This window comes from Rhinolophus sinicus, chromosome 7 (assembly GCF_057876585.1).
Source record: "Rhinolophus sinicus isolate RSI-liver-muscle chromosome 7, RSI-T2T, whole genome shotgun sequence".
NCBI classification, from domain to species: Eukaryota; Metazoa; Chordata; class Mammalia; order Chiroptera; family Rhinolophidae; genus Rhinolophus; species Rhinolophus sinicus.
Window position 1 is genome coordinate 30,938,210 of NC_142507.1, and position 10,653 is coordinate 30,948,862.

General features: G+C 39.6%; 1 protein-coding gene across 1 annotated transcript; it reads right to left on the minus strand.

Annotated features, from left to right (window-relative positions):
• Positions 1-220: 220 nt before the first annotated feature.
• LOC109457969 (T-cell surface glycoprotein CD1c-like) lies at positions 221-5,126 on the minus strand. The gene is made up of 6 exons (XM_074318923.2): positions 4,317-5,126; positions 3,793-4,059; positions 2,867-3,145; positions 2,372-2,650; positions 1,941-2,031; positions 221-1,793 (listed from the first exon to the last, which is right to left on the minus strand). The coding sequence occupies exons 1-6, from the start codon at positions 4,372-4,374 to the stop codon at positions 1,772-1,774; spliced, it is 996 nt and encodes a 331-aa protein (XP_074175024.1). The 5' UTR covers positions 4,375-5,126; the 3' UTR covers positions 221-1,771.
• Positions 5,127-10,653: the final 5,527 nt, after the last annotated feature.

Below are 10,653 nucleotides of genomic sequence, written 5' to 3' on the forward strand. Positions count from 1 at the left end.
AGAGAGAGAGAAGAAGAGAAAAGGGAAGAGAGAGGGAAAGAGAGAAGGGAGAGGGAGAAGAAAAGAGAAGGAAGAAGGAAGGAAGGAAAGAAGAGACCTATATTTTAAAAAAAAAAGGCAAAGCCATCAGTGATTACAAACTGTAAAGCATCCAGAATCTATAGAACTTGTCCATGCAGGTAACCAAAAAAAAAAACAACACATAAAAAGCAAAAAAACAATAATGACTTTATTTGAAGAGCCTCAAACTAGACACACCAAATGAACAAAGAGTGGATGGATTTAAAAATATATATATTATAGGACATCATATATGGACTTCTATTGAGCAATAAAAAGGAATAGACTGCAAATATGTGGATAAGCAACACAAATGTCTTATAACTATATGCTAGGTGGGGGGAAATGCCAGATATAAAAAGTACATACAGTTTATTCCATTGTAATAAAATTATAGAGAAGAGAAATCCAAGCTTAACCAACATAAAGCATATCAGTATTTGCACGGATACCAAGGGCAGTGGGTTTAATTGCAAATGAATATGAGGGGTATTGGGTAATGGAAATGTTCTATATCTTGACTGTAGTCATGTTTATATGGGTGTATACATTTGTCAAAATGAATGGAACTGTATACTTAAGATAGATGTATATAAATTATACATCCATAAAGTTGATTCAAAAAAATTAAGAAGATACCAAAAAATGTAACCAGTTAAAAGGACATGAACAGACTAAAGAAGTAAACATTCCAACTTCAGGTAGGTGGTATAATTTTGGTTGTTTTCTCCCCCACAAGTTTATAAGTTGTATGTGCCTGTCTCATACTCAGTGCTTAACAAATATTACTTAAATTAGTAAATAGAACTTAAAGGAACCAAAGTCTAGGCAAGTGTATCTCAGATAGCACCACCCTTTGGGGGATTTGTCTTCTGTTTACATCCCATGCTTTGATCCCACATTAATCCTGAGGACCAGCTCTCTTTCTTCTTTTGCTTGACCGTCAGTGACACATCTGCCCCACTATCCTTCACAATGGCCTACACACTCTTTCTCTTTTTGTGTTTAGAACAAGTTGAAAAGAGGTAGCTTGCTGTATTTAGAAAATAAACGTGGCAAGGGGCAAAGCTGCAGTTTTCTTTAAGAGTTTAGGAAGAACAGGATGGAACAAAAATAGTGGGGAATTTCTTGACCAAGTAATTAAGAAGGGAAACATCAGTGTTTCAAATACTACAATGATGTAAGGAATGAATATAATGAGAAAAGACTATCAACATGACAGTTAATCCAACTTGGATATGTTTTTTGTTTGTTTGTTTTAGTTTGATTTTCAACAAGCCCATATTACATGCAGAAAGGCTCCTTTGCCATGATCATTGTCCCAAAGGAGTTAAATATTGTAAGGGGAAGAAAGACCTAAGTAACAATGTAGGGTAAGAAGTGATGTGTACATGTAGCAGAATATGGTTGAAGTGCTATCTGGGTTCACTCAAGGGGGAGACTGCTTCCTTCTTATGGATCAGGGAAGACCTCTGGAGGATGTGACATCAGAAATGGGCTTGAAGGTTGAGTACTACTGAACAAATGGAAATTACAAGGAAGGCAGCCCACATAGAGATACAGAAATTAAATTAGCTAGCATTAACAAATGATCATAATGCAGAAACGGGGAAAAATCTAAGTGGAGAGTAGAAAGAATGGCATCACTCTGTTGTCCTAGACTTCTGGCTCTTGAGTTCTCATTACAATGAGAAAGACGTGGTGAGGAATCTCATGAGATGTCTTGATATGAGCTGAGAAAGAAGAGAAATGGAGGAAAACTCTAGATAAGTTGGAGGTGGTAATTGAGGGTGAGAGGGAGTGGTCAAGAGATGAAAGCTAAGAGAGGTAAAAATGAGGATAAGAAATTGGGAAGCAAGGAGGAAATACAAAGAACTCACCAGCGCTTCTTAAACCATAATGCAAGGACTATCAAAAGCATTAGGGGTGCTATCACTGCCAACAGGATCAAATTCATGGAAAGGTGATGTCCTGTGAATATTGGAGAGACACATGGATGTCATTTCAAACCCAATGCCAATTCTATTTCATTTGCTGATTTTCCCACCTTAACATGTGCATTGGGTATGAGTCCCATCAACCATCCTACTTAGTCTATTCCCACCCCTGCTAAGGGGTGGTTCCTCATCTCCCCTCAAATCTCTTACATCTGAATGCCATTCATGTTTTATTTCTACATTTCTGGAAATACCTGTATTCATTTCTTCTTGATATCTCTCTTACCTAGTTCTGGCATCATGAAACTTTCCTCTGCACTACTCTCTAGGCTCAGGAAACATCTTCTCACACTTACAGATCCAATCATACTTACCCCAGTAGAGAATGATGTCCTGGTCTTCTAGACTGCTGTGTTTTACCTGGCAAGACAGGCCAGCTGCCTCCTCAGCCTCCACATCCAGAGTCACCCGAAGATACCATGTCCCATCAACATTGGGCAGGACTTCACCTTGCTGAGTGCCTGGCTGCTCCTGTTCACCTCTCATCCACATCACCCAGATAGGCTTTGGGTAGAAGCCAGAGACATGACAAACCAGAAATAGCTGGCTAGACCCAAGGATGGGGCTACTGGACAGCCAGGCCTCTGGCCTCACTGCAGAGGGCATAAAAGGTATTCAGAGGAAGACTCTAACAAAACAGCTTAGAGACAAATTATCCACATTAATATGCATATGTTATCCTCCTCTAGGAATGTTTTGCCCAGCAACCCCTCTCCCTCTTGAATGCTTTCTTATCCTAACTTTGAAGGAAATAGTGGGAAGGGGCAAGACTTATATATAAAAATCTTAGAGAAGGGGGTTGAACTAACCTTGTTTCTGGAGATCCATCTTCCCTGCATAGAGGAGACCCAAGATAAATCGGGGACAGGTGTTGCTGATGAGGCTATGCACTGTTTCCTTGATGTCTTCATACTGATTGATTAGATAGCAGACATTTTGGGCTCTACTGTCACCCTCTGGAGATGGCACCCATGACATGTTTTGGAAACTCAGGAAATCTGATCCTTGATAAGCTACCCGGAAGAAACCTTTTGCAACATCTCTAGAATGTAGCTCACAGCCCACTGTCACCTGTAATTCAAATGGATCTGGGAAGAGGAAAAAAGGAGAAAGAGAGATTAACGAAAAAAGGAAAGAAACTATATAAGAACCTAAGGCCTTATAAAAAAGTGGAGCAAGAAGAAAGTTTTATATGGGTGTGAGAATGAGCCAAAGATACATTTGATCAGGAACAAGGAAGAGAAAAATTGGCGAGATGGGGAAGGAAGCATAAGAGATAAATTCCAAGAATTAAGAGTTTGATTTGAAGAAGTTTGGGGAAATGATAAGGGAGGTACATGATATAGGTTGAGGGGCATGGGGAGGAACCCATGTGAAGGAGATGGAAGTACATATTTCCAGGGTGCATTAAATGAATCATAATTGTTGGACTATGGATATACACGTTTAAATGGAGAAAGAGATCGGATTTTTAAGGGAATCAAGCAAAGGGTTGCACAATTGTGTGCATCTGGGTTTTTTTTTTTTTTTTAAAGCATAGGAAAAAAGCAGTCCGGAAGAAGCACAAGTCTAGGAAATCTTGAGGAGTCAACATCTGGAATAACCCCCAAGAAGTTTATGCATGAAGACTTTTATGGTGGGCTAGTAACAATGCAAAATGACCCAGAAAGGTGTGAGAATGTTTCCAAGAAAATAACTTTTTGAAGAATCACTTAATTGAGTAGATTGAACTTACATTCATACTGCAATTCACCAGTGTAGTCTTGAATCTCCCGAGTTAATCCAATGAAATAAACACGAAATAATAGCTCCAGGTCTTTCAACTCCTCATTGCTGAAATTACCCTTGGACCAGTTGTACAGGAAAATTATTGTGCCATTTTCACTCTCCCAGCCATGAGTTTGCAATTCATCCAGCCAACCTGAGCCCTGATTTTGTGCCCAGGAATGGTTGGCAAAGGATGAGATCTGGATGAGATGGAATGAGGTATGTTCCTGAACTGCTATGGGTGGTAGAAGGTCAAGTAGTTTACAGAAAAGAGACAGGAAGGAGAGAAAATGGAAAATGAACCAGTTACCAGAGAGAGAAAAACATTATGAGTGGTTTAACAATTATCTTTTCATGATACAGGACCCCATCCTCTACCACCACCCTGGACCTGGAGATGGAATGCTCAGATTGTAAACACTCTGGTATCCTTAGAATCCAGGTCCATCTTGGGAAAGTTTATCACCTGGGCCCCCTGACAGATGTTCTTACCGTTTGCACTGTCACCGCTTGACAGACCAGCTAACATTGCAAGTTGCAAAAACAGCATGTCGTTTGCAGATGTTTCTTTTTTTCACTGTTTTCTCAGCAAATTTATCCCTCAATATCTCTATTCTGACTTCCTTTACCACCAACTGACAAGCTCCCCACTAACCACTGACTGCAACAAAGAAAATCTGCTGCTTCCCTCAACCTTGGGCCTCCTACTTGATTTCTCATTTCCTTTCCAGCTCTGACCTAAGGTTATTCTCTCTTGTCTGAATTCCAGCTACTATCCTTAACACTAGCCTCCACCCTGTCAATTTCCCCTCCTCAAATGCCATGGACAAAGATGTGTGTGACATTGAATGGTCACGTCACCTCTCTGGGACTTGCATCCCGTCTCTAAAATAAAAAGCAGAAATGACTTGGCTTCCCGGGGCCAGCTTGTTTAACAAATCACAATTCCTCAAGTTTCTTCACTCAACTCCGTCTCCAGGCTCCATTATGCCCTCCTCTTCTGGGTAGTCTGTTCTACTCTTCCCCTTTAGAATATCCTCACAGTATTCTCTTCTCCATTCACCCTTTATTTTTCCACCTTTATCGTTTCTTGATTTTCACTGGCACATTTAACAATTTGAAAATTTGCTTTCTCAAATCTCCTATGATTTCCTCATGCAACTGTAAAAATGATAGCCAGCTCTTCTTAAAGATAAAATTGCAGCCATCCCAGAGTTCATAAGACCATGAAAAATGCAAAGAATAAGCCCTCCTATTGAGTTTAACTTATATATTCACTCACCAAAACCCCAATCAACACATGGTTTGTACATATCTGGGATTCTAGATACTGAAATGGCAATCATCATAATGTATTTTAATTCTTGGTTTACATGTACTTCTTCTATAGTTTAAAACTCCTTGATAGGAGTGATTACATTGTGAACCTCTAGAAGAAGTACATGTAAACCAAGAATTAAAATGTATTATGATGATTGCCATTTCAGTATCTAGAATCCCAAATACAAGCCTGTTCAGAACTATATTCTCATATTCTCTAGGGAGACATTTTGACTGCTTAACCCCTGAGGTGTCTATAATTTGAAGTCTCAGAAGAGCAGTTTGCTTTTCAATCTGTGCATTGTACAGCTGTGTTGGATTATGGTAATCAGAAAATGAAGCTTTTCAAGAGGATACATGGGGAGACATTAAAAGTCCATGCTGAAGTTAAATTTTGTGATATGATAAAAATACATTGTCAAAAAAGGATAACATTTGTTAATATAAGTTTATTTAAGTAATCCATTTGAGAAGTAGTTGGTGATTTGTCAATAGTTCTGACTAGTTAATGTGTGTGAATACATAAACACAAAATCTTTTTAATATCCAGGCTACATGTTCATTAGTATACTATCTATTAAAAACTTTAAGTAATTACTGAATGCAGGGAGCAGTCACTTAAAACCCCACTCTAACATTATCTTTCATTCATATTTGTCAACAGTAATAATGAGGCTAGAAGTTACACTCAATGAGCCCTTTCTATTATGGCCACAGATGTTTGACTATTTCTATGAACTACAAACTCCTCCAAGAACTACACACAGTTTAAGCCCCACCCAAATCACTCATAAGCACCAGATCTCATCTTTGCCTGAATCTCTTTGTCAAGGGAAAACTCTTATTGTGTGATTTAAGAAGCTATAGCTGATGTAGCTAGAGTTTATATATTTATCACATTTTCCCCCTGTGGGCCTACTGGAAAAACACAATCCTCCAACTCTCTTGTAATTGGGTTAGGGCCAAGTAACTGAGTGCTGGGCAATGGGATGTGCTGTGCTGGAGATATAAGCCATCACCAGGCCTGACCATGTAAAACATTGCATCTGATCATATTGCCCTGTAGTGCCAGCTTGAAGGTCACATGTTCCAGATGGCAGAGATACAAGACAGAGAAGGGCTGCCAGATCTACATGGAGTTTGCCTGCATGAGAAATAAACTTTGCTGGGTTAACCTCTAAGATGTTCACTTATTTATAACTACAATACAACCTATCTATACTAATATTATAGAACCTAGTAACTAGCATCCTTCCCCCCTCCTGAATTCAGACTCAAATGAAATAAAGATATAAAGCATGAGACATACGAGTGTGGATCAAATGACTGTCAACTTTGCATAAAGCTTCTAGATAAATCCTCTGGAGAATTTCCATTAAGTGTGTAATGCCAGTAATCTTGCTGGTATTGAACTCCAAATGAAGTGGACTTACTGTTAAAAACTGATTACTTGTGTTCCCCAAAATTCTTATGTTGAAGCCCTATTTGGAGATAGGGCCTCTAAGAAAGTAATAAAGTTTAAATGAGGTCATAAGAGTGGGGCCTTATAAGAAGAAACACCAGAGAGGGGTCTCTCTCTCTCTCTCTCTCTCTCTCTCTCTCTCCACATGCACTGAGGAAAGGTCATGTGAGAACATGTCAAGAAGGCAACTTTCTGCAAGCCAGGAAGAGAGCCTTCACCAGAAACCAAATTGTCTTAGTCTCAAGAACTATGAAAAAATAAATGTCTGGCTTAAGCCCCCCAGTCCTTGACATTATATTTTGTTAGAGCAGACTGGCCAGGCCAATATACTCATTTAGTTCAGGAAATGCTGGGAAACCCCTAATCCTCCCCACCTGAGGCCCTGTTCGTGTAAGAATCAGGGCACGGAGGAGGAGACCAGAATTGACACTTCTGAGAACAACCTGGCTCCAGAAATGAAGGGTGAGAAGATATTGAGACAAATTATGTAACCACCTTTTATCCTATACTCACCAATGAGATACTTCAGCCTATTTTCATTAGAAAGAATGAGGAGTAGGGGTGGCTGGTTTGCTCAGTGGTTAGAGAGCAGTGTTCATAACACCAAGGTCGATGGTTCGATTCCCACATGGGCCAGTGTGCTGTGCCTTCCACAACTAGATTGAAAGCAACGACTTGAACTGGAGCTGAGCTGCACCCTCCACAACTAGAGTGAAAACAATGACTTGACATGGAGCTTATGGGTCCTGGAAAAACACACTGTTCCCCAATAGTCCCCGATTAAAAAAAATTTTAAAAAGAAAGAATAAGGAGTAAGGAAAGAAACAAAAAGTATTTAAGGAAAATTTTCCTTCAGGGGAACTACAATAAGTATTAGCTCCATTCTATGATATGGCAATACCCATGCAACTAAACAGAAACCTAGAAACCTGCATTCTTCCTTTACTCTCTACAGTCACCATGTTATTTTTCTTCATAATTCGTAAAATCTGTCTCTTCCTCTCTATCCTCACTGACATTTAGTTGTGGATGAAAAAAAAACTTCTATGGACAGTAACCTCATAGGGTGATCTGATCATAAATTTCTAACTGGGCAGGTCATGGTGGGTAATCACACCACGGGCATATAACTTTTTAGTAAAATGTTTGTCTTTGTTTTAAGCAAGCCCTGTCCATTGTTTCTGTGCATCTAGGTTATCACACCTTTGAAATAAGCTTAACCACCCTCAAGAAAGCACATAATCTAATCTTGTTACCTATTCAGTAATCCAATCCCCACCTGGCTTTCTCCCTCGTCCATGTAGTCTTCCTGACTTTCCCTCCTTAATTTCAAATGCATAGAAGAAACTGCAAAAATGTTGTTCTCCAGAGCATTTAAAATCTTGCTCCCTGGCATATGTCCTCAATTTAGTTTATATAAACTCTTATAAAACTTCTCTACAGGATTGGACATGTGTCACCTGGGTTACTGCCACAATACCTTACATGTACATTGCAATCAAAATACTCTTCACAATCTATTCAGCACTCTGCTTCAGAATTGCTACATAAAATGTAAATCCCATCATGTCAGGCTCATGCTTTTATGAAAAACCATGTAAGCTCAATTACTTTTTTGAAAATAATTACTTTCAGTTACTTTTATGAAAAATAATCCAAACTCCTAAGTATGTCAGTTTTATACACAAAGGCTAATATATCTTAATTCCCAACAAAAAGGAAGGTGGGGAGAATGGGCTCTGTGAGAAGGGAAACTGACAGACTATCTGTACTAGAGAATACTTATGAACACAGATCCAAGAATCTGAAATTTATATAAAGTGTAAGCCCTGTAGACAGATATGATCACAAAAGAATAATCTCAGATGGGTGGAGCATACTATGATTAGAAACCAGCCTGACTAGAGGGTCCAGGCTAACCTTGGGAAGCCCAGTGCTCTTCCTCTGTCACCAGTCTTCCCCCAGGTTCTTGCTTCTTGCCTCATTGATGCTCAGGCCAAAAGGCATGCTCATGTTCACCTTTGCTTGGGCTCTTATCTGGCACTCCCCAAGTTGACCTCCATGAGTGATTTTGTCCTGTTACAGACAGAACTCTCCTCAGAACTCTGATGGCATGTCCACACCCCACACAGTCACACACTCTATTCTATCATCCCCCTTTCTGCCAACAGAAACCTTGGTCTCTGCCCACTTCCCTATTTGAGAAAACCCACTACCTCCACAACCACATGACTGCTCTGCACCTTTCATTTCCCCATGAGCAATTCTTCAAGTTAGTCTCTACACTTTCTAGCTTCCAACGGCAATCCCTACCTCTATTCTGTGTCCAACCCCCTCTCATATTTACAACAATGAGAAAAGTTCCATCCTAAGACCAAAGATAAACTCCTAGCTGGACCACTTACTGGAATGCATGGATTACCATTCCAGGTCTGCTTCCGCCATTGTAAAATGACTGGATTAAAAGAACTTGATATTCTCTAATTCCACTTCAACGTTAGCATTCTTTGACTGGGTCTGTGTTCACTATCATTTTGATTTACTATGGATGAAAAAGAGTTTCTACAGAAAGTAACCTCATAAGGTGATCTGATCACAAATCCCTAACTGGAAGCTAGCTGTGAAAGGAAGTGGTTACCAACCTGGCATTTTCTGAAGTGACTCTATCAAAATTTAGCAATAGTGTAAGACGCCTCCTTTCAATAATGTCAGCTCATAAGCTCCTTCGTCTAAGTCCAGCTTAAATGTACTATTGCTACAGAATCTAAGACCGGAAAGAACCCAAGCGGCACTCAGAGAGTTAGGAGAGTCAGCTTTATTATGCCGGCGGGCTCAGCAGGATCCTTCCTAAAAGACTGAGCCCCTAGTAAGGTTTTGAGCAGGTTTTTATGGGTTGGGGACTTCCTTGAGTCAGGGAACGGGTAGGTGTTGTCTGGTGATTGGCTCAAGGTGTGGCTTGGAGGAGGTTATGCGGAAGTGGCATGGGGCTTACTTAGGCTGGGGACTTCTCCTCTTCGCGTGGGACACCATTTTAGTTCAGTTCCATTTGGCAGGGAACCATTTTAAGGTCAGTTTCCCCATCACTATGAAGTATAAAGGAATGGAAAAACTGGGGGGAAAAGGGGGGAAAAAGGTTGTCAGGGAGTCAGAAAAATCAAGTGGTTGTCTTGAGTTTCCCATAGCCCTGACTTATTTGTTTAATTTGCAACCATTGTTTTATCCTACAAGTTTTCATCACTCGTTTTACAATGCTTCCCATGCAATTTCAAATTTTTTGATGTATTCCAGGGGCTCTTCTGGAACACCACAAAGTTTTTCCTACATATATTGAGATTTTTTAACCCTTAAAACCTCAATGTCTAATGAAAACTAAGAAATAACCAATTAGCATTCTTCAGCTTGGACAGTTCATAACCTCTAGCAATATTTTTAATAGAAATGTCAGTTATTAACATGGACTTACTTTTGTAAAATCCAGGAAAAATAAAGACATGTCTGTTTTACTTAAACCAACAAACTTAAGCTAGCTTTTGTTTACTAAGGATTAATCTTAGATATGAGAATTTGAAAAGTATTCGAGTTAATTTCTATATTTCTGAGAATTTTAGAATACCCAATTCTTACAAGTGTTTACCTTTAAATTAATTTTAACAATACCATCTGGAGGTAGAAAATTATCTCACATTTACAAAATGCATATGTAGACATACACAGACAGACACAAACAGAACAGTTGGATCCAAATTTTGTTTTGGAGGCAATTACAATATATATCTATTCTTGACAAGTTAAGTTCCAAATTGTTAGGCATGGCCAGAGGAATGAATTGTGGGAGACCAAAATTGGCCTATTAGAATTTATTTGGCATGTTTGAGCTGCAGGAGGTCAGGCTAGAAAAGACCATAACCTCCCTGAGCAAAGAGGCGTATGGAGTTTTATAGGAGGTGGTAAAGGATGCTGTTCCCCCTTCAATGCTTCAGGGGGTTTTCATTGACAAAAGGTTTCAGGGCCTGACCAAGCCCTCCAGAGCCACACCCTGCCCACAGG

Coding starts and splice junctions, on each gene's coding strand:
- LOC109457969 (XM_074318923.2), bottom strand. CDS start 4,374: ATGCTGTTTTTGCAACTTGCAATGTTAGCTGGTCTGTCAAGCGGTGAC. Junction 4,060..4,316: donor AAGCGGTGACAGTGCAAACG/GTAAGAACATCT, acceptor TACCACCCATAG/CAGTTCAGGAACATACCTCA. Junction 3,146..3,792: donor TGGTGAATTGCAGTATGAAT/GTAAGTTCAATC, acceptor TCCTCTTCCCAG/ATCCATTTGAATTACAGGTG.